The 23285-nt window shown below is 30.8% G+C and overlaps 1 protein-coding gene across 2 annotated transcripts; it reads left to right on the top strand.

Moving 5' to 3' along the window:
* Positions 1–633: 633 nt before the first annotated feature.
* On the top strand, positions 634–20452 carry LOC143044983 (uncharacterized). 2 transcript variants are annotated; one of them, XM_076217265.1, is made up of 7 exons: positions 634–822; positions 2656–2788; positions 3793–3968; positions 4838–6533; positions 9955–10108; positions 13183–13358; positions 20122–20452. In XM_076217265.1, exons 1-4 carry the CDS (start codon positions 786–788, stop codon positions 4942–4944), a joined length of 453 nt encoding a protein of 150 aa, XP_076073380.1. In that variant the 5' UTR covers positions 634–785; the 3' UTR covers positions 4945–6533; positions 9955–10108; positions 13183–13358; positions 20122–20452. The 2 variants fall into 2 exon arrangements, with proteins under 2 accessions (XP_076073380.1, XP_076073379.1); XM_076217264.1 differs by lacking the exons at positions 634–822; positions 2656–2788; positions 3793–3968 and having other exon boundaries at positions 5706–6533.
* Positions 20453–23285: the final 2833 nt, after the last annotated feature.

Below are 23285 nucleotides of genomic sequence, written 5' to 3'. Positions count from 1 at the left end.
ATATATATTCACGAAACAGGCTTGGCGGGTGGAAGGCTCTGGTACTAACAAAAACTGACATTATTTTTATCAAAACATTTAAACAAAGACATGTTACAAATAAGCTTATCATAGATACAAGGATTGCAATTTATTATTTGCGCAGACGCGAGTTTCGTACGTAAAAGACTCATTCAAGAAATGTAAAAGGACAAACTTCTTAAAAGTTATGCCAAATACAACTAAGGTAATATATTCCTGTGGTAGAAATGCTTTAGTATTTCAAAAATTAAACCGGTAATTTAATTTATAATTATGACTATTGGCAAAGTTGACACATTAGTAACATAGTTTTCTTATTTGATCAATTGTACTCTGGAGTTGTTCCTTAACGATGGCCGATGTCTTTACAGCAAAAATGCAATACACAGTATACAGTATATAGTCGTTTCCCGTCATAATCTTTTAAATCATTTTAAATCAACGATCACATTTAACTCCTATTTTTTTATTATGTGTTCTTGCTGCATTACCTTTGACAAACAAAACACAAGAACAACCTATATATTGTACGGAAGGTGTGTCTGTATCAACATAACATAATATTTTACTGATAACAGTATTTTTAGTTTAACAGTTGTTATCTACTTCGTCACATGTTACCAACATTTATTTTATCATTATGTTTATTTTAAGATTAGTATATGTACATCTAAATTGAACAAGGATTTTGAGTGTCTCGTTTTAAAAACCAAATTTAGTCTAAAGAAATATATAGAAAGAACAGGAATATAGCATAATACAAAATGATTGGATACGTTTTAGTATTCCAGGTTCTTTTGGGTAAATATAAAACTATTTAGTTTGGAATCATAGTAACGAGCACAATGATCTCGAACCAACTGCAACTTGCTGCCACCTTGATTATATATCTTTTATATGCTAGTTCATTTCCCTCATAATAATGTAAAAAATTAAAACTAACAAAAATACCGAACTCCGCGGAAAATTGTGAATGGAAAGTCTCAAAGCAAATGTCTGACTTAGAACAGGCATATTCTTATGTAGAAAATGGTGGATCAAACCTAGTTTTATAGCTAGCTAAATCTATCACGTGAAAGACCGTCGCATAAAATTCCATCCTATTGACAACAATGTGTGAACCAAACAAACAGACATAAAAGGTAAAACTGTCAATAATGGAGGTAAAGCAGTCAAAATTATGTTATAATTCTAATCACTATAAACAAGCAAATATGTCAATAAGTGTACGCTGTTTCCATCGACTGAAAGTTGTAATTTTTTTACTTATATAATTGTAATCCTATATTAAACATATACCCCAAATATTAAGTATTCTATATAATACATGTCAAAGTTTTTAATTATTACAAATAATTTTTTGTTATATATTGCTGAGACCTTTAACATTCATTTTCATGATTGAATATGAAAACTTTATGACATGACAAAGCAACTTTTTAAGTTTCACATGGTTAGATGTTAATCAGTCAAATTACTAGGATTGTTTGTCATATGACTAAGTATGACTTTCATTTCTGAAGCTTATTAACGGTATTATTATATACAAATATAGTGTAGAATAGAGTTTGTCCTTAAGGATGTTCGCTTGTAAGGTTTTGGAACTTTTGTCAGATTTTCAGAATCCTCTGTTTTTTTCAATTTAAATCCGTTAGAAAAAGGCCAATTGACCCCATTTTTCTTTTTGATAAATGTTTTATTTGTATAATAATAAGCCATCTGTAAAAGCCTTATAAAATCTTTACTTTTCTTAATAGTTTTTTTAAGAACTTAAACTTGTCAATAATAAAGCTAAGAAAAATCAAAATAAGAACATTTTCCAGCTGGAATTTCAATGGCTCGTATCTCGAAAACAAGCTCATCGGCCTACATTTAATTTTTGCTCTTTTGGTTCCTTTGTTAATCCCCTATATAGCTATCAATACATACTATTGTTTGAAACTGAGTAGTGAACTTCCTCAAACAAAAACTATTCTACTATAACATTTCCAGCTCACAAAATGGAGATATACAACAATTGTTTTCCCTGTATATTTGTGAATATTTATTGCTAAAGAGAAAAGTGAGCAACAACATCTCGTATGATTTTACATTGTGTTCTGTTGTCACAAACAATTATTCAATGGCAAGTTTTTTTTTGTTTGAAACAAAAAAGTGGGAAATATTATATTTCGTTGATTAGGTAAAATACACTGTTACTTAGAGTGAAATAAAAGTTCGTCCATGGTAAAAAAAGTCTGTCCTTACTTTTGTCTATTTCTGCTTAATTTTACTGCTTTCCGGAAATGAAATATTCTAAAGAACATCACCACATGTCTCAATACTACCAGAAATAACTATCTCATTTATAGCCTGCATTTTGATAAAGAGGAGTAACAGATATTATATTATTCTTTTGCGGTCATCGAAAAAAACTATTTAATGTATAACATTGACAGAAATCCTGAATACCATATTTCTGTGTCATTTGTTCTTTTATGAAGAGTTGTTTCATTCGCTGTCATACCACATCTTCTTTTTATGTGTATCTTAATAATTAATTAAAAACAATACATATATATTAAACTAATGATGGAAATACCAATGGTTTGAAAGACAGTGTTTGACTAATAAAACATATTATTCCACCTGCAGGAGTTGCCAGTGCTTCACAGTGTTACTATTACTCCTTTAGTTATTATGGATCACAGTATTGTTACCAAGGGTGCTGCAGTTCCTTCTCAAGTGACCCGTGTTGTCACTATTATATTTATTCCGATTTTACACTGTAAGTTACATTTAGATAATTATAAAATGAGCCAATTTAAGGTAGTTAGGGTGTCTTCCACTAGCTTTTAATTTTGAAATAGCAGATTAAAATTGGTCTAGATCTTTTCATTTAATGAAATGTGCAAGTTTTAAGAGTAGCATGTAGTTTCATGTGTAAGACTTTTCTTGTTTATACAGAAATTATGTGTTTTATCATACTGTTGTATTTTCTAAAAAAATAAAACACAACATTTTTGTTTGATTCATCTTTTTTACTTTGCCATATTAGGGGAGGTGACTTATATAGTAGGGGAGATAACTCAGATATAATAACTTCTATGATAGAAAGTAATGTAAATTTGCCGATTTTAGTGTGTTACAGTAGCAAGAAAACAATTAAGTCCAATGACCCCAATGTTCATTTTTCTAATTTTAGAGCATGTTATAAGAGCTCTCTTCTTACATTTTATTTTAAAATTCTATGGTGTAGTTTTGTTTTCATCACACAAAATTGGATTTTCTATGCATAATCTATAAAAAAAAAAATGACAATTTTGCACAACCTAAAACGTACAACAAAATCCGGGGACCCATACTTTTAATTATATTTTGAAAAAAAAGCATGATAAAATTTAATTAATTTTGACAAATTGTTAAAAAAAAATATATACTGTATTCGCCCTGATACACAATACATTAAAATATTATTAAAATTTTCTTACTCGAAATTGTTAAGATATTATAAAAAGTCTAAATCAGTTAAATATTTCGTACAAGTACATGTTGCTTTTACGAAACCAAAATAAACGGTTGAAGTATAGAGAGCTCTGCTTCTGAATTAACGTTTAAACGTTTCAGAATGGCAATGATTTTAAGAACTGTAAAAGAACTTTAACACTGTTTAAGTTCACTGTATTTGACATATACTATAGCCGAAAATAACGTGTCTTTATAGATTTTCATTCAAACGATGATAATCTTTGAAATATTTCATATGTGGTAAATCGTTTTAATAAATTGTAGATCGGTTGGAGCAATTGTCGGCATTGTGATTGGTGTGATTGTAGCCATAGCCACAATTGTGACGATTGCCGTATGTTTGTGTTGTGCATGCAATAGATCAAGACCATCTACTCAAGGACAAGTTATAACTTCAGCTCAACCAAATATTTCATATGTTGCTACTTCTAATCAATCAGGTACAGTTCAAAAAACTATTTACATGTATTAACTTCTGCTAAATTTTTCATAACTTCAATTATTAGTACTTTTCGGTGAAACACGAGGAACATGGGACATCAGTTTGGATAATTGAACCATGCAATAATCATATTCTTGCTACTGATACTGATGTTTCCTTCAATTATGAAAGACACGTTTGTTCGATAAGGAAAATGCAATGAAAATTTTATGAAGTTATTTTATATTCAAGCATTTGAACTTATGGTAAATTAGTAAGTGATCTTTAAAAACTCTTTTATAGCCAGATAGGATTTTTAATAGTACTTTTTTAAATATAAATTAAGATTTACGGTGGTTTTCTGTTACATAAACATGAAACTTATATAATTGGCATCAGGAATCATCTTATTCGTTATTGTTTGTTTAAAAATAAGTCTGTAATAATCAAAAAATGTATAACAAACTTTACCAAAGCTTAGGCTACGAACTTTTAAGATTTATATATGTGTTTGTGTTGAGTTGAGGGAAAGGGGGCTACTACATGTAAATCCTGGTTTTTGATTTTGGGAATCCAAATATATACAAAATACATTGCGAAAAAATGTCTTTGTCATGTATGTTATTAAACAGACTTGTTCATGTATGTTATTGAAGAATATTTGTTCATGTATTTTATTGCAAAGATAGCTTTATTATGAAGTCGGGAAATGTTTGTCCAGCGGAAAAACCTCTTAACCCCTCCTCCCTTCAAAAATAAAGAAGAAAAACAGAAGAATTATCAGTATTTAACAAATCAAACGAAATGAGCACATACAAACTGTTATCAGAATTTTTTATCGATCATAAATCTTACATATATGTGTTACATTTCTCTATACAATTTCAGGTATGCAAGGGGTCAGTCAGCCATATGGTTTCCACGACAACAGTGGATTTGTCCCACCACCAGCATATAATCATACAGCCATGCCAGCTGGTCATCATGCTAGTTAATGATTTAAACATAGTACAAATATTATTCTAGCTGTGTATCATAACACGAAAAATATAACATGTTTTTGTTACTTTGAATATATTAAAATTAATGTCAATAATATAGATTTATGTAAATAATGTTAAAAATCAAAATAGAAGCAGTAAGTTTTCTTGTTTTCTTGCGTAACATTTTTTTGTTTTTGTCGTGGTACCGGTCTTTTAATACATTGCAAGCCGGTAAAGTTTTATCAACTATAGTATCGTACCTATATTTGTTTTCTTCTACGTCTTAAGTCTCGGTTAGAAAATGTGTTCGTTGGCAGTCATTACTAACTTTATTGTTATTAGCCGCTGTTAATAAACAATGATTATAAGAGTAAACAAATTGTTTGTTGAATTGATTTAAACATGGTGTATAACATATGTGCATTCAAACTTTTAAATGTTGACAAAGTACAAAGCCATATCACAAATTTAAAAATACTGAAATACTGAAATTTAAAGCGGAAAGTGCCTAATCAAATGGCAAAATCAAAAGCTTAAACACATCAAATAAATGGATTACAACTGTCATATTCCTACCTCGGTATAGACATTTTTTTATAATATGTAGAAAATGGTGGATAAACCTTGTTTTATAGCCATCTATACATCTCACTTGTATGACAGTCGTATAAAATTCCAATTCTTGTTAGTTAAAATATAACCGAATATGATAAACATTGTAGTTCAAATCTTATATAATTGCAATATTTTCTAATTGAACATTTAATGAACGCAGAGTGTTTTGCTAGGAAATGAAAAAGATATGCCTACATTATTAAATATTTGCAAAATATTTAAGATCTTAAACGTTTAAAGTCATATGAAACCGCAAATTAAAATATAAAAAAAAGGTGCATATGTTTTTTTTTATAACTAAAGGGATGATTTTCATTACAAAACTTGTACATATACTTTTTTTAAGAAAATTCTTTAATTTGTCCACATTTAGGAGAAGTTTACTCTTTTTTAATAGCTTGATTCCAGGATATTTGTGCTTAAGAAATGGTGCACAAAAGACTAAGTTTATGATATATACATGCACTGGGTTAAGAATTTGGTATGCATTATGTTTCACCAGTCACTCGTTTCATATTGCTTTAATTGTTTATGAAATATAGATTTTAACATTGATAATTAACTATCTCGACCACACGTTGATTAAGTTATTTTCATACAATGGTTTCGGAAAGGATATATTTCCATAGAATTAGAGAAATAACGTTAATAAATAGTTTCAAAGCGATCAATCACATGATCAATGCGTTCTTGCTGCAGAAGTTTTGATAAAATTTAGGGAAACCCTATATTTTCACGTGGACTCTGTTTCAACTACATAACACTTTCCTGATAACACATATTAGTTTATTGGTTGTTATCTACTTTGTCACACGTTTCATTACCTGGTTTTTAAATTTGGTTTGATCTTAAGTTTATTACAGGTAAACAGAAATAGATTTTTTGCGTTTGTTTAATTTCTTATTCTCAAGGATATATCTAGAACGGAAAGGAATATATCAAATCAACCATGATTGGATACGTCTTGATGTTCAATGTTCTTTTGGGTAATTATTACAATATTTAGTTCGGACGTTATTATTTAATAAGAACATTCCACTTTGTCTCTTTGTCTCTTAGTGTTTTAATTGTTTACGATGAAGTTTGATACCAAACAAAAACTTATTATCAAATATGAACTAATAGTTTAGACTAACACTTATCTATAGATTCGGTATTTTTGTTATTTTACTTTTGTTATTTGTTTGGCTGTACACAATATACGTAACCAACACCTTCCGGGTGTGTAATGAACATGAACAATCCATATCCATATTTCTTCCCTGTCTACGAAATGAAATGGCTTTTCTACGTAACTGTGTAAAGTGGTTTTTGTTTACTAATCTAATAAATACGCAAACACACATACATGTATTTCACCCCACCACATTATGTATGTGTCTGTCCAAATTCAAAAGTCTATGTTTCAGTGGTTGTCCATTGTTGCTGTATGTCATATTTGTTTTCCATATGTTCTGTTGTGTATATAAATCAGACCATTAGTGTTCTCGTTTGAAATGCTTTATATTTGTCATTTCGGCTTTTTAAGCTTATCGTACAGTAAATGTTTCGCCTATTGTGAAATACCGTACGGTGACTGGTGATTTTCTAGATAAAGGGTTGCTACTCACAAGGACGCTTTTGATGCAATAGTACCAAATAGTGAAGTTGAAATCTTCCCATCGTGAATTTTACGGACGCCATCGGTGGTTGACTGATATGGAATATTCGTTTCACAGATGATATCAGATATGTTCCTAATGTCCTAACTACAATCCCATTCCTTTTTCACGAGTGTAACCTACCGAATTGACTATTTACCGGGTTTGTAACAACATGAGCAACACAACAGGTTCCACATGTGGAGCAGGATCTGCATAGCCCTCACATGAAATGACTCCCTGTTTTGGTAGAGTTCGTATTGCATATGCTTTATTTTTCTGTGTTATGTTTTGTGTACTATTGTTTGTTTGTTTGTCTTTTTCTTTTGTTACCATGGCGTTGTAAATTCGTTTTTTTATCTATCGCACCTCTTTTTTTAACTTGTACGTCGTAAAGGGTATAATGGAGAGTTATCTGATTGGCAAATCTTCTTGTTTTTATATTAATGTGTCACACTGTTACAATAACAACGATCTAGAACTCACTGAATTTTGCTTCCATATTGGTGTGTCGCCATGATATTGTCGCACAAATATGTGTTTTATAGGTAGACAAGTTTGACATAAATAGTTGTGTTTAAATGCTATATGCAATACAGAGAAAACTATTACAAAAGTATGAACGGAAACCCTGATAAATATCATTTTTCTTTGACAAGTCATTTGAATCTTCATATCATTCCAAGGTTTCAGTTGAAAATAAAAGATTTGCAAAACATTGTTGCAATAACTTATGAAAAATTGGTTAAACATATATGTTTCAACAGAACAGTCCATTATACAACGAAGATTGAATCGTTAAGTCTTTTTTCCAGTATATAATATATAATCAATATTTGACAATTTTTCTTTTATTCTTATTGCTTTATTGCTGGAATACAAACCCATAGAACCCATATCAATCCTCCAATTATGCAAAATCCATTCAATTGCTTCAATAACAGACGAAATATTAAATTATAATCGACATACATGTAAGTAAATATATTTCTTCAATAGCAAAATTCATTTGCTAATGAGATCTATAAATACATGATTTTAAACATCCTAGATTTTACTTGATAGTTATCAAAGGTACCTGGATTATAATTTAGTACGCCAGATGCGCGTTTCGTCTACATAAGACTCATCAGTGACGCTCATATCAAAATATTTATTAAGCCAAACAAGTAAAAAGTTGAAGAGCATTGAGGATCCAAAATTCCAAAAAGTTGTGCCAAATACGGCTAAGGTAATCTATGCCTGGGATAAGAAAATCCTTAGTTTTCGAAAAATTCAAAGTTTTGTTAACAGGAAATTTGTAAAAATGACCACATTATTGATATTCATGTAAACACCGAAGTGTTGACTACTGGGCTGGTGATACCCTCGGGGACGAAACGTCCACCAGCAGTGGCATCGACCCAGTGGTGTAAATAGTTATCAAAGGTACCAGGATTATAATTTAGTACGTTGATTGAAAACTTCTTTTACATACACATGTACCTATTCCAAATTTAAAAAAGAAGTTTTGCCCGAACGTTTGAACAAATCAACATTAAAATCGAGATGTATATATGGTTCCTTCTTCTGTACAAAAAGTGCACAATTCTGTTTCACTATATTTCTATTCTATAAGTGAAGTATTTGTTTAAAAAAGTATGAAGTAATCTATAATGAAATATTCTAAATGTGGGATCTTCGGTTTTAAGTTCAAAAAACTTAACCAAAAAAAAACTATACTTTAGTCACGATATCGATTCCCAGTTTAATTTTCAATTTCTCATCTATACTAAATAAGGTTTGCGTTATTTTTGTCTAGAAGAAAATTATAATACAATTGATAATGGAAATGGGGAATACGTCAACTAATTATCAAAGGTACCAGGATTATAATTTAAAACGCCAGACGCGCGTTTCGTCTTCATAATACTCATCAGTGACGCTCAGATCTAAAAAGTTATAAAGCCAAAGAAGTACAAATTTGAGGAGCATTAAGGACTAAATAGTTATGCGAAATACTCAAAAAGACAACAAACAACCAAACCAAAGAGCATAAAACACGCCAAAGGCCTTCAATGGGTCTTCAACACATCGAGAAAATTCCTTCCATGGGTATAACATGTATAAAGCTGACCCCTTCGGACAGTTTAGTTTAATATATTTTTGTTTTCTAAAACAATACGGGCGAAAAGAGCATTCCTAACAATCTATTCAAGAATTATAATTTTGATATACATGTATACTCATCGATACAGCAACAATAAAAAAAACAACAGAACAGACAAACTGCAGGTCACTTTTAAAGTGAAAACGTGAGCTATTTCCATATTTGCTGTCAGATGTTCGTGGCCGTTGGCTATTCACATTTAAACCATCACCACTGAAATTACTGGACAGGGTATTTACTGTATGCATGGTAAGAATAAAAAAGTCATGTACCCTCTTTAAAGTATATAGGAGTGTACTACACGAAGCTTTACAACATTGTAAATCAAAGATCATACGGAAAAACGGAACAATACATCATATGGAAGTGAAAATAAACACAGAAGCATCATAATGATTTATACTATGCGTTTGAAGATATTGGTGTTGTAAATTTAAACGTCAGGAAATTAAAGTTGTCTCTCTTTCTACAGAAAATTGCATAATAAAATCCACATTGTCCTTTTTTTTGTACATTTATAATAATCAATTATCTTGCTTAGAGGTTTAAAACTTAAAGATGATACTGTCCTCTACGACATAATAATGCTTACATGCAAATATATATTTCTACCCACAGAAGTTGCAAGTGCCTCAAGCTGTTACTATACCATCTATCATGCCTATTCATCCAATTATCATAGTAGTACATATTGTTACAATGGATGTTGCAATTCAAACACCTATAATCCGTGCTGTAGTTACTACTCATCTATCTATTCTGATTTTTCACTGTGAGTAAATATTACGCTTTACGATTGCTGAATAATACCAGTATTTGTTATCTTTGAAATTGATATTGAAATATTGCAAACACAATGTTTATCCATATCGCATTATATTCAAAGGGGCATTAGCTGCCAAATTCAGGTTCGTCGATGTGTCTGAAATTATAATGTTTAATCTTTAGAACGTATATAACAATTACAAAATGTCTAAAATTAGCATTGTAAGGACTCGATAATATGTATCACCATTTCCTATGTGTTTTGTCTAGACGTCATAGATCTAATAAACCATCGAGATGCGTTCGTAGACTCCCGACGGTCATATAATCTGATATAAAAATAGACATAATTTAAGTTGAAAGCGACCACATGTTTTTTATTGTTCTGTGTGTGTTTGATTTTATTTTTTCGTTGGTTAAAACATATGATAATAATTTATCTTTTTTTTATCAGCGATAAATGTTGTTTTTTTTGTGTGGATTGATAATTCAACCAAATAATTCAACCTTGTTTCACTTTTAATGTTAACATTCATTTCTTTTGAAAAGTCGAATACATGCGTTACCCATCTCCATTTAACAGGTTTAACTAGGGATCACATGGATACACTTGCAACTGAACTATTATTCAGCGATATTATTTATCTTATTTAGAGAAAATTGAACTAAATTAGCTTCTAAAAGTAAATTAGTTTTAATATTCTACTTTATCACATTTTTCCTGAAATTATTGAACAAATTGTATTTTTGTATTTTTTTGTATACATATATCTCGTTGCTAATGTCCCTTAAATAGACATTTGCGGAAACTAGGTATACACCTAGGATTACACTTTAGACCTACGATTACAGGTGACAAAAACAAGGGCTCATCTCAAAATACAAAACCAAACCAACAATACAGATACAAAATAGCAAATGGTGTCTTCTATAAAAAAAAAAAAAAAGAGATGTTAGAAACACGTTAAAATTGCATGTGTCCGAAGTGGTTTTTTTTATTATTAAAGAGGGACGAAAGATACCAAAGGGACAGTCAAACTCATAAATCTAAAACAAACTGACAACGCCATGGCTAAAAATGAAAAAGACAAATAAACAACAGCACACACGACATACCATCAGGACCACACAAAGACTAATATTTAAAGAAAAGGATTTATATGGACCGAATGTGTAGATAAATGTATGATATAAATATCATAACAGGAGCAATAGACTTTCCACGCGAAACAGGGTACTTTAAATGTAATGGTTAGTATACGAAACCAGCAAAAATATTGTTCAGAGGATACTCTACCTGTTTTATTTGAAGTATTAATGTTGGTGTCGTTTTTGTTATGCACGATAACAACTTTGTATCCGCAACTGTTGCCTTGACGACTATATAGATTGTGATTTTTTTTAACAATTTCTTCTCGCCTGCTACACTTTTGCAACTTTTATTCCTAACAATCAATTGACTAGATTTGCGTATAAACTTGTTGTAATGAACAATGTCGCAGTGAGAGATCACGGGCTGTTCCGGGGGTACGAACACCCCTTTGATTGGCAATCAATGCTTTTGAATAGGAACATATGGTCGGACCCCCCTTCCTTATCTTGGGTTGGAATCCCCTTTTAAAAATGAGTGGATCGACTCAAATGCGTCAGTGCACTCTATATTACAATTCCATGAAAATAGTACAAGTCTCGGAACCGGGGTTAAAGTTCATGTTTCGAGCATACCAGTACCACCCATGTTCATGGGGGATAATTATCGTTACCGCGAAATAACACGTCCATACTTAATGATTCCCAAAATATCTATTATAATAATTACAGAATAGAAAAACAATAAGATGTCGTTTGTCATTTTTTGTTTGTTGTTGTTGAAAACATAGATAGTCTGACATTTCAATTGAGTCTGCAGTCCAAAATATATTTCCGACAAATAGAAGTTCGTTGATAACTGTTTTTTGGGGTTGTTTTTTTTCCTCGAATAGTTGTGATTTTTTTTCTATTGAAACCAAAAACGTAGACAAAAGTGTTTGTCCTATTCAGTAAAGATAAAAGATATCAAAATTATACCGAACAGATAATTTAATTTAATGAAGAATAAATAGCTCAAATACACCCGTCCGCTGTATTTCCTCATTCTCTTGAAAACAAAATGAAATAGAGAAATTATGTCTTAGAATAAACATGCTAACATGCTCCATGGTTAATTGCACCTTTCCAACACAAAGTATTGTTGACTTTTTTTCAGCAATTGTCCCAATCTAGCTACTGCAGCGACAATTCCGATATTTTGGGTGTCTAATGTTAAATTCATTTTTAGAATAATGTTAGTTCGTTCGATCATACTTCGGACAATTACAGAATTTTCAACCTGGATAACACCGTACAGTTATTGATGTGAACACATTGCTGCAAATATATTAGAAAAAAATCGTTGTTCAACTACAGAAAAACATCACTATCGTTAAATTTCTTTGGATCGATGGTTTATTTTTACACTATGAGAAAACCTAAGATTTAAATGCTGCTATTAATGTAATTGTAATCCTAATAGTAGTTGAATGCCAGTTTTCGGAAATGTCTAATAAGAAGTGATATAAATTTATATCTCGGGAATATTAAAATTTGTATTAAGTTGTTTTTTGTCTTCGGGTGAAGTAAAGGAATAATGTATCTTAAAAATCTTAAAACTTAAAAGTAAGATCAGATACCTGTCGCCGTCTTGAATTGTAAAATAGCAGAAAAACAATCGATCTAGATATTAAATGAAATATGCAACTTTTGAGAGAGACAAAATGTAAATCGTTTGTAAGACGTTTCATCTAAACGAAGATGATTATGTGTTTTATCAAAAATTATTGTATTTTTTCCCAACTTAGGGGACATAACCCAGACGATGTAACAGATAAATGTGTAAGAATTTTCTTATTGTCATTTTCAGTAAGAAAACGATTTACATTATCTGTGATATCTTCTTATACTAAATCCGAAAGAAAGAAAGAAAGAAGGAAAGATAGAGAGAAAGAAAGAGACAGAGTAAGAGAGACTTATAGATGTATAACATATTATCTTGATAAATTGTAGATCGGTTGGAGCAATTATCGGCATTGTTATTGGTGTGATTGTAGCCATAGGTACAATCGTGACGATTGCTGTATGTCTGTGTTGTGCATGCGCTAGATCAACACCATCTACTCAAGGACACGTTATCACATCAGCACAACCAACAGTTTCATACGTTGCTACTTCTAATCAAACAGGTTCAGTATTCTAAATGTTTCTCTGTTTAGTTCTCTTGTCAAAAGTTTTTCAACGCCTGTCCAATCAGTCAGTTTCTTGTATATTCCTCCATTAATTGTGGAGCACTACCCAAATGGTATAGTTTTAGCAACTGTGTACACCTTAAAACATAAGGAAACAATTGATTATATACAGATGACTGAATTTAGTTAAAATAATCACTAAATGATAAATATCATAATTAATTCATAGGATTGTCATCATAAAGTTTTAAAAGATATATAATAATTCATATGTCACGGCCGACACTCGGCTAACCGATAGATTGGTCGGTTAATCTATATTGAGTATGCGGCTATATCGGCGGTTGGTCTGTTAATCGGGTTGGCTAAAGTCTGTTAATCAGGTGTTATCGAGAAAATCATTGAAAATTCAGCATGTTTCATTGTATAACTTTCTAAATATATTTTCATCATAAAAAGTATTCATGTCTAACAAAACAATTCAATGTACTGAATTCAGTGGTATAATTATTATTTTTCTAGCTTCGATGTACGATCTATAAAATTAAAAGGCGGGTTACTCATCAATAAATTTATACACATTTTACACACATAAAATGTACACAAAATGACACATTGGTTAAATTTACTTGCATTCAATTTTTGAACATCGAAAAAAGAAAGGCATTATGTTTGTTAACCATATTGATATCATTGTGTGAAAAATCTACACGAAAATCTGTATTTTGGTAACATAAATCAATCTTTATTTAAAACCTGGTCTGTTAATGGGTCGGATGTATAAAACCCGGTCTGTTAATTGGTCTATTAAGAGTTATGAATGGCAATAAAAGTATAATTTTATTGCTATATGGGGTGTTATCGGATCAAATGAGTAGGCTCAAGACGAGCGGCTAAAATATACGAAAACAACACATGAGCAATGAAACATAACATATACGGAAACAACACATGACATTGAAAATTGATAAAAATGGTTTCAAAAAGTGTAGTATTAAAGTAATATTAATTGTATCCAAGAATCATCGCATATATCATGTTGATTCTTTTTAATTGTCATGAATGACACAAATTTGTCATCTACATTGGTAACCAGTATATAAATCAGGGATTAACGTCGTAATGTAACTAAACATCAGTAAGTAAAATATATTGGGATGACAAAATATGAAAAATAACGAAAGAATAATGAGTAAGATAAATAAAATGTAGAAAAAAATTACATAACAATTTAAAGAATACAGAAATAAACAACACCCCCAATACGGACCATCGTGGTATACACGAGAATCTGGATGGAAACGCAGAATATAGAATAATATATAAGGACAGTGGAGAGTGATACATTGCTAAAAACGAGAGAAAAATAATACTTGTTTAAGAATACACACATGAAACATCGATGGCTGTTGAAACTGTAACGGATTGCGATGTACTTATATTGGTGACAAATTTTAGAAGTTTACATGCGGACAACTATGGTGGCAGGTTAATGCCATTTTGCGTTTTGGCGCTTTAGCGTTTTTGCCTTACATATTCTATATGGCGAAAACGCAAAATTGCGAAGTCGAAAACGCGAAAACGCGAAACCAATTTTCTCGTTTTCGACTTCGCGATTTCGCCTTTTCGCTATTTCGCGTTTTCGCCCTATAGAACATGAAAGGCGAAATCGCGAAAACGCGAAATGGACTTCACCGGCCACCATAGACAACCGAAGTTCTCCTCTGCACTTATATAGAAAGGAATTAAACGAATTAAAATGAATTGAAACTTAAAATAATCAAATGTAGCTGCATTCGCTCCTTTCCGTTTACTTCTTTGGAGTGATTTGTAAACAACATTTGATTAAGTAATAGAAGAAAAGAACAAATTGAATGATGCTGACGACTTAAGGTTTAACGGCTAGTGACAAATATCATGTTCATATGTGAACGAGAACACGTTATATGTAGCCTGTGTTGAATTAGAAAGACACTTTCAGTCGGAATTGAGAACTTGCTACTTCGAACAGACACAAAAATTAAGGCTGATTGAAAACGTCAATAAAAAATTCATGCATATTCTAGAGGCCAATCCATATCACGCTATATTGAAGTGACACACCCTGCAATAAAATGCAAAGAAAGTCAAAATAAAAATGCTCTTTCTAGGATACTGTGGCACCGTATTGTCATTTTTTGTTTACTCAGGAACATCTCATTCTTAAATTTTTCAAGGGGAAAATATATAAACAGTCAGGGGCGTTACTTAAACAAGTTATTTTTTTAATTACTTATGTAAGTAATTTTTTATTTTAAATACAATAAAATTACTTAATAGAGTTATTTTAATTTTCAATAGAAACATAGACTAAATGTAGTTTTCATGATTTTAAACTACATTTTATATCATAAAATAAAGAATTTATCAAATTTGAGAGGAGTATAGAGATGAAGGGTTACTTTGAAAATAATAACAAAAATATTACTTGAATAAGTTATTTTAAACATTTTTGAAAAAAATAGCAATTACACTTATCTAAGGCACATATGTAATTGATTTAGGTTACAAATTATAAATAACTTCAGGTCTTAATTAATTCACAAGTATCTATCTATTTATATCAGTCTACCTTCAAGATTTTAGAGGAAAATGATAATTTAATAGTCCCAAGAGACCAATCTTTGACCCAGAAGCGTCGGTATGAAAGATAAGTGCGTCGGAAAGTTAATTAGTGTTTCTGAAGAATTAGTTTTTATATATCAAGGGAAAAATAACCAGATAACTGTGAAAATTATTTAAAGCTAGTAAAATCTGTATTCTTGGACACCTATAAAAATAATATTCAGAAAAATAACTTATATAAGTTATATTTAAATAAGCCTCGTTTTCAACATTAGTTGTATAGGTAATTTTAATTGTTACTTGTTTAAGTAATGCCCCTGACTGATAAAGGTAGCAAAATTATTGTCGTGGCTAAATAACTCTTAACTGACAAAATTTCAATTGTCCAACCCATTAACAGACTTTATTCCCATAATTTTCACTAAAACGTGGTATTATTCACGTTATTTAACAATTATGAAATATTTACTAAATGTCAATTTATTTTTTAGAACCACAGTACTATTTTTTGTCTTTTAAATGATATCAAAATTTGTTTGTTTCGCCTTTTATTAAAAAAATGCTATGCGTATAAGACTAAATACTACATACTTGCGCGACGCCTTTTAGTTTTACTGAAAACTGCGAAGACTAAGCAATGTTTTTACAAGGGCAACATGTTCTATGATAGATATCATTTTGTCAGACACTTTTCTTTTTTTGATTTGGTTCTTATAACATGCCAAAAATCTGTATATTTAATAGAGTTTAACATTAAATTAAGCGTTTTACTCTTAACAGACGTATAACCAACCCGATTAACAGACCAATCGCCCATATAGCCGCATACTCAATATAGATTAACCGACCAATCTCTCGGTTAGACGAGTGTCGGCCGTGTATGTGCTGGGTTGTAAGAAAATGTTAAGAGACAACTGCATATATTTACAAATAAGAATTAAAATGGTCTCAGATTAAAATTACTTATAATTATTAGTTAAGAGTGCTATATATACATCGGGAACTATAATGAAATTATATTTTATAAGACTTATGTAAAATGATTGGGGTTTGGAAAAATTTACGCTATAAAATATACATAAATTTTCTTCTCCAATAACTTAAGACTTTTAAAAAATACAATACCATCATACAACAGCAACATGGCTTCCACAAATTGAATTTAGTTATGATAATGATACAGATATTCCGTCGGTAGCTTAGATGGGATTCGCAAAACGTTTTTAAAAAACTTTAATTTCAACTTTGCTATTTATAAGCCTAAAATACTGGCCGCAGAAGTTTCTTTTATAAGCAGCAAATTTTCATCTAAGAAATCCTAGATTGTTAATTGAATTCATTAAGGTTATAATCGATAGATATGGTATAAAATTTTTAATTCAATTGCTTTTTGTATTAATATCACCCAAGACTTGAGGGCTTTACTGAAGGAATGTTACATGGGTAGATTCGGCAAATGTCATGCAATATTAGCTATTATGAAAGGTTTGAGCGTTTTACAACATCTGCATAAAGGTAATACGTTGCAGGGTAAATTTTGTCCGTAAATTGTAGAAATTCATTGCACCCCGTTCATAGATGATTTTTGTACTACAGAATCACAGTTCATGTACGTAACCCACTGACTGAGGAAGCCATCATTGGATTTAAGGAGGGCTTGGCTGAGATTTGAAAGAAATGCAGGATAGGAGTAATTAGTTACAAAAAATATATGTTTTGAACGGTGTTATTCCTTATATTCCTTCTAACGGATATCTTGGTAGACTTTTAGTATTTTACTAAGAAAGCCATTTGGAATCGAAAAATACAAAAACAAATTATTTTGCAATTTTTTTTAGGTCAAATCCTATTTTGACTAGGCTAGTGTGTATATTATTTTGGCCACATATCTGAGGAAGAAATAGTTTTGGATAAATCTAACAAAAAAGTATGAATCAATGTAAAAACAAAATCTGAATATGTTCCATTTACTCCAAAAGAAGAGAGACAGTGTAAGAATTTCCTGCAATGATACATTTACATTACCCGCAATACGATAACATACCCATAATAGTGTCTTTATATGGAATAGTATAATTAGTAAATTCAAAATCAGATAACTATTCCGGTATCCAAAAAAACTAAAAAACTTGAACACATATCATTAGTGAAATGAGACATATAGACATAACATATTCCAAGTGATCCAATTTCAGATGGTGATCGTTAAACTTATAAAATGTCAATTTCATTTTATTTTCATAACTCTGTTCTGTCACTTTTGTGTAAAAAGCAGAGGATGTGTAATTGCTGAATATTCGGAAGTTCATAGTTGGACAATTGAAATCATCACGCTTGTCATAGATTCTAGTTTGAAGACTTTGTAAATATTGATGAAAATGTTAAGATATTAAGTTAACCTTGTAGTTATGGTGGTATCATTAAATTTCAAAGGGTTATATTAGATGCAACCCTCAGTGAAATGTGAGTTATTGTTACCAAGGTTGGTCAAATGTTGTTCCACGAGGGTAGTATTAGCTAAAAAAAAAAAGCAAAATTACAAAAAAACTGAAATCCGAAAACGGAAAGTCCCTATTCAAATGGCAAAATCATAAGCTCAAATACATCAAACGAATGGATAACAACTGTCATTTCTTGATTTGGTAAATGCATTTTCTCATGTAAAAAAATGGTGAATTAAATCTGGATTAGTGCTTCGGTACTGGCATGCTTAACAACATGTATTTTCATAATTTCTCTGTTGATAAATTAATAAGATATTGTATAACAAAGGTTCTTAGACTAACTACCTAAAAGTAAAGTTGACAAAAAAAAATGATTTTAAAATCTGTTTTTCTGTTGTTTTTTTTTTTTTTTTTTGTCACACACAACGTGCAAGGTAGCTTAACACTTTCATTGCTACGAAAAAAAGTAGAATAATAAAAATACTGAACTCCGAAGAAAATTCAAAACGGAAAGTCTCTAATCAAACAGCAAATCAAATGATAAAACACATCAAACAGATGGACATAAACTGTGATATTCCTGACTTAGAACAGACAATCACAAATGTAGAAAATGCTGGATTAAACCTAGTTTTATATCGCTAAATCTCTCTCTTGTATGACAGTCGCATCAAATTCCATTATATGTATAATGATGCGTGAACAAAACAGACATAATAGGTAAATATATCAAATAGGGATACAGCAATCACCTTGTCACAATCTCAATCTCAACAAAAACAAACAGATATATAACAAAGCCACACAAGAACGGAAAAATATAAAGTTTAACAACCATATGCCTTGCTATATAAAGATAGAAAAAATAATTTTGTCGTTCAAAGTATTTTTAGTATTACAAGAACACATCCGCGAAATCGGGGGTATTTAGAACTTTGTTGAAAGTATGTAAACTGTTCTAGGATGAATTTTTGTAAAAGATTTTTATGACTGGAGAATTTCAGAAAAGGTATCACCTGAGTCATAGCTTCATAGGCACTTGGAGACATGACAATTATTTTAAGCCCTCTGCCTTTTTTCCAAAATCCGTAATTGTTTTGCTTTCTGTTAAATTCCATGATTTTCGCGTTTCTGTATAGTATATAGAGCCTGAGTATGCGAATGACCAACCTTTTTCACGGCTGAACGTGAAATAAAAAGTGGCAAAACACGCTGCACGAAAATAACCCTTTATTCCCTCTTTTAAAGTTTAAAATCGAGAAATGATAATAGTGGTTCTTACGATCTAAAAACCACGATATGGACAACGCTCTGATTGGCTTATTCATTTTTCATCTTTGTTATCTATCTTACGATTGGTTCTCAATGTTAAATACGGTAGTCATGTCCGACTTAAATGTCGGTCTGATGACGGAAACAATATGCGGACGTTATATTCTTCGTTTTTGTCCCAAAATTACCCAAACTGAATAACCATAGGAATGTTATTAAGCACACCAGCAAAAATAAAAGATATAACAAACAGCACATTGATATAGAAAATTTTTGTAGATTAGACATACCTTGCTCACTCCCTCAAAAAGAAAAAGTAGGTAGAAATGGTCAGTGCCTTACATGGACAAGATAATGTTACATTATTCTAAAAATATTTTTATCGTTCACAAACTAATACGTGTTACATTTCTGAATAAACTGGTTTGATATTATTTCAGGTATGCAAGGGTATAGCCAGCCATATGGTGTCCATGACAATAGTGGATTTGTCCCTCCACCAGCATATAATCATACAGCCATTCCAGCTGGCCATCATCCTAGTTAAGGATTTAATACTATAACATACATTTTATATAAGCTTAGTACATGTTAAATGACATTTTTGATAATGTTTTGAGTATTTTTAAAGTAATGCTAATCTAATCTAGATTTAATTATGAGTCAAAATCAAAATAGACTATAGGAACATTTTGTGTTTGCTGTAGATCATATTTGGTTTTTTTTTCTTTTTCTGTTTTTTTTCCACATAAATCAATCAAAGTCTTCTTGTTTTAATTGTTTTACATTTTTTTACCTAACTTGGCCTTATATAGCTTGCAAAGCGATATGGTATTTTGTTCAGTGTTGAAGGCGTCGTATGATCAATAAATTCCAATGTTTACGTTATTTTGTAACCGTTGCAAAGTTGTCTCATTGGCATTCATACACATCTCCTTTTTTTACATACAAGTAGTCGCTGTGGTTAACCGACGGTTTATGTGAAGGTTGAAAGAAAAGTTTCAATTTCAAAATAAATGATAAAAATTCTCTGAATTAAAATTTCAAAAAATATTTGCCACACTTTTTAAATTTTTTACTAATGAAACATTCACAAGGTGAATTGCCTCGTTTTTGTATATTTTTCGTCGATATTGAAGAATGTATTATTGTAACACAGTATAATATATATTATATTTTTCCATAAACTGGTCGTGGTTCTACATCTTATTACATATTAGAGGTGTTAAAACAAGACTGTTTATTTTATTAGTAGTACTGATATCTCTTAAGATAAAGAGAATATATAACTGTCCTGATACAGTAATTCGTGGTTTCATGTAATTGCGAACACGCAAAATTGACATCTACGATATAATTTAACATTATCATGATTATGGGTACTTCAAAAATATTAAGTAGATATAGGGTGATCAGATATTATATTAGAAAAGTATCGTTTTGGATAAATAAGTATAACACATAACTGCTAACATTTCACTTACAAACGTGTTGTAAACATCTGAAGAATATTATTGAATTTGTATTGATATTTTAACTCTTAGGGTCATTCTGTATCTATCAGATCATACTTTTCCTGGTATCAAAAACTGTTAGTAAAAACACGATTTAAAAATCATAACGGTTACCTATTTTTTTGATATGTAATTTTGTGGTTAGTGGCTGTTGTTTGTTGCTGTATATCACATTTTGGTTTTTGTTTATTGTCTTGTACATAAATCAGCCGTTAGTTTTCCGATTTTGATTGTTTTACATTTATCATTTTGGGTCTTTATATATGAATTGCTAAAAGGTATGGGTTTTGTCGTTGTTGAAAACAGTATAGTGACCAGTCACCTAAAGTTGCAAATTTCTACAGTATTTCACCTCTGGTTGAGATTGTTCTCATCGGCAATGATACCACATCTTCTTTTGTTTGTTATATGGTAAATTTAACACGCTTTGTCAAGTTTTATATACTATGAACATTGTATTTCGCTTGTTACACTTACCTGATATAGTAAAATATTTGGATTACTTCACTTGGACTAGTTGACAATTCGCAAAGAGTTAAACTGATCTAGACATTTACGGCTGAATCAGTTATGTGCATGCGTATATAATCAGTTTTTCTTCTAATGGTATAGAAATCTTATGATAATGTCAGACGCATAAAAATAATATTCATAATGTGCTGAGGTGTAAGAAAAAGTTAAGTAAGAACTGGATATATTTACAGATAAGAATTTAGAATTGAAGTGGTCTCAAATCAAACTTTCTTATAAATGTTAGTTAAAAGTCAGAATACATCAGAATCTATCATTAAAAGGCTATTTCATAAGACTTGTGTAAAAGGGTTGGGGTTTAGAACAATTCAACATAAATACATAAGTTTTCCTTAACAGTTTAAAGTTACTTATTTTGCGATCTTGTCATTATTCTTTGAAGGTATTTGATATCTTAAAACTTTGCAAAAAATAATGTAAGTCCTAATTAGTCATAAATAAGTAAAATGATAAAGTAAGGAACTAATTTTATTTTAAAAAGTTTACTTATACTGTACTTTCATCTCATATCACATATTTCTAGCCAGAGTTTCAATGTTTTCATACACAGTTGAGTACCAGTTCATGTCCTTGCTAGTACAGTCTGTTATGAGCTGCAGTAAATTTCCCTGTTGTATGATCTTCTTGTATATTGAGGTATCATTATCATCCACTGTCTGTTCAATTTTTTTTAGCAATATTTAGATCTTAGGCCACACCAATTCGATTCCTTGTTCGACGGACCCGCCCGCACCTATTTTTCTCAAAACAGAATTTTTTTTATTTTTTTTTATATTCCTGCTTCCCGCATCCGGAAATGTAATCATGTCAATTTCCCGCACCGTTTTTTGTTGTTGTAATTATTATAAAAAGATATCAACATTTGTTTTTAAAATCACAGTCTAACCAGAGTGTATATAACGATTTTAAATATAAAAGCACCCCAACACACTATGTAAATATCTGTGAGAATATTTGTTTCAGCATGAAACCTATTTATCCAAAGTGGGAGTGCTCCGAAATAATTTATAACAGCGGAAATACCTGTATATGATGATTATAAACATAAAAGCACCCCACCACACTGTGTAAATATCAGTGAGAATATTTGTTTCAGCATGAAACCTATTTATCCAAAGTGAAAGTGCTCCGCCCGATATAAATCTATAACAGCGGAAATACCTGTAAAGAACACAAAATTGGTTTCTTTCCCCCTTACTTATATTACCTATCAAAAAATATTCCTTGATAGAATAAAGCACAAAGAACTTCTAAAGGATTTGCCTTCAACTGCCATTATTTTGTATGCTGGCGAAAATCTATAGCCGCTGCATGTTTATGCACCTGTCCTGATTGATTCAGGGGCCTGTCCTTCAGCAGTTATCGTTTGTTGATGTTGTTGATTGGTATTGGATATATAAATTAGATCGTTGGTTTTCCTGTTCGAATTGTGTATGCTAATAATTTTGGGATCCTTTATAGCTTGCTGTTTGGTCTGTATCAAAGCCCTGTGTAAAAGGCCGTACTTTGACCTGTGTTTGTTATTATCAGGTTGAGAACAACCCTCCCTCAGTCAAGGG

Source organism: Mytilus galloprovincialis, chromosome 9 (assembly GCF_965363235.1).
Source record: "Mytilus galloprovincialis chromosome 9, xbMytGall1.hap1.1, whole genome shotgun sequence".
Classification (NCBI taxonomy): domain Eukaryota; kingdom Metazoa; phylum Mollusca; class Bivalvia; order Mytilida; family Mytilidae; genus Mytilus; species Mytilus galloprovincialis.
Note: the sequence above shows the minus strand (reverse complement) of the source record. Positions and strands in the feature narration are given on the sequence as shown.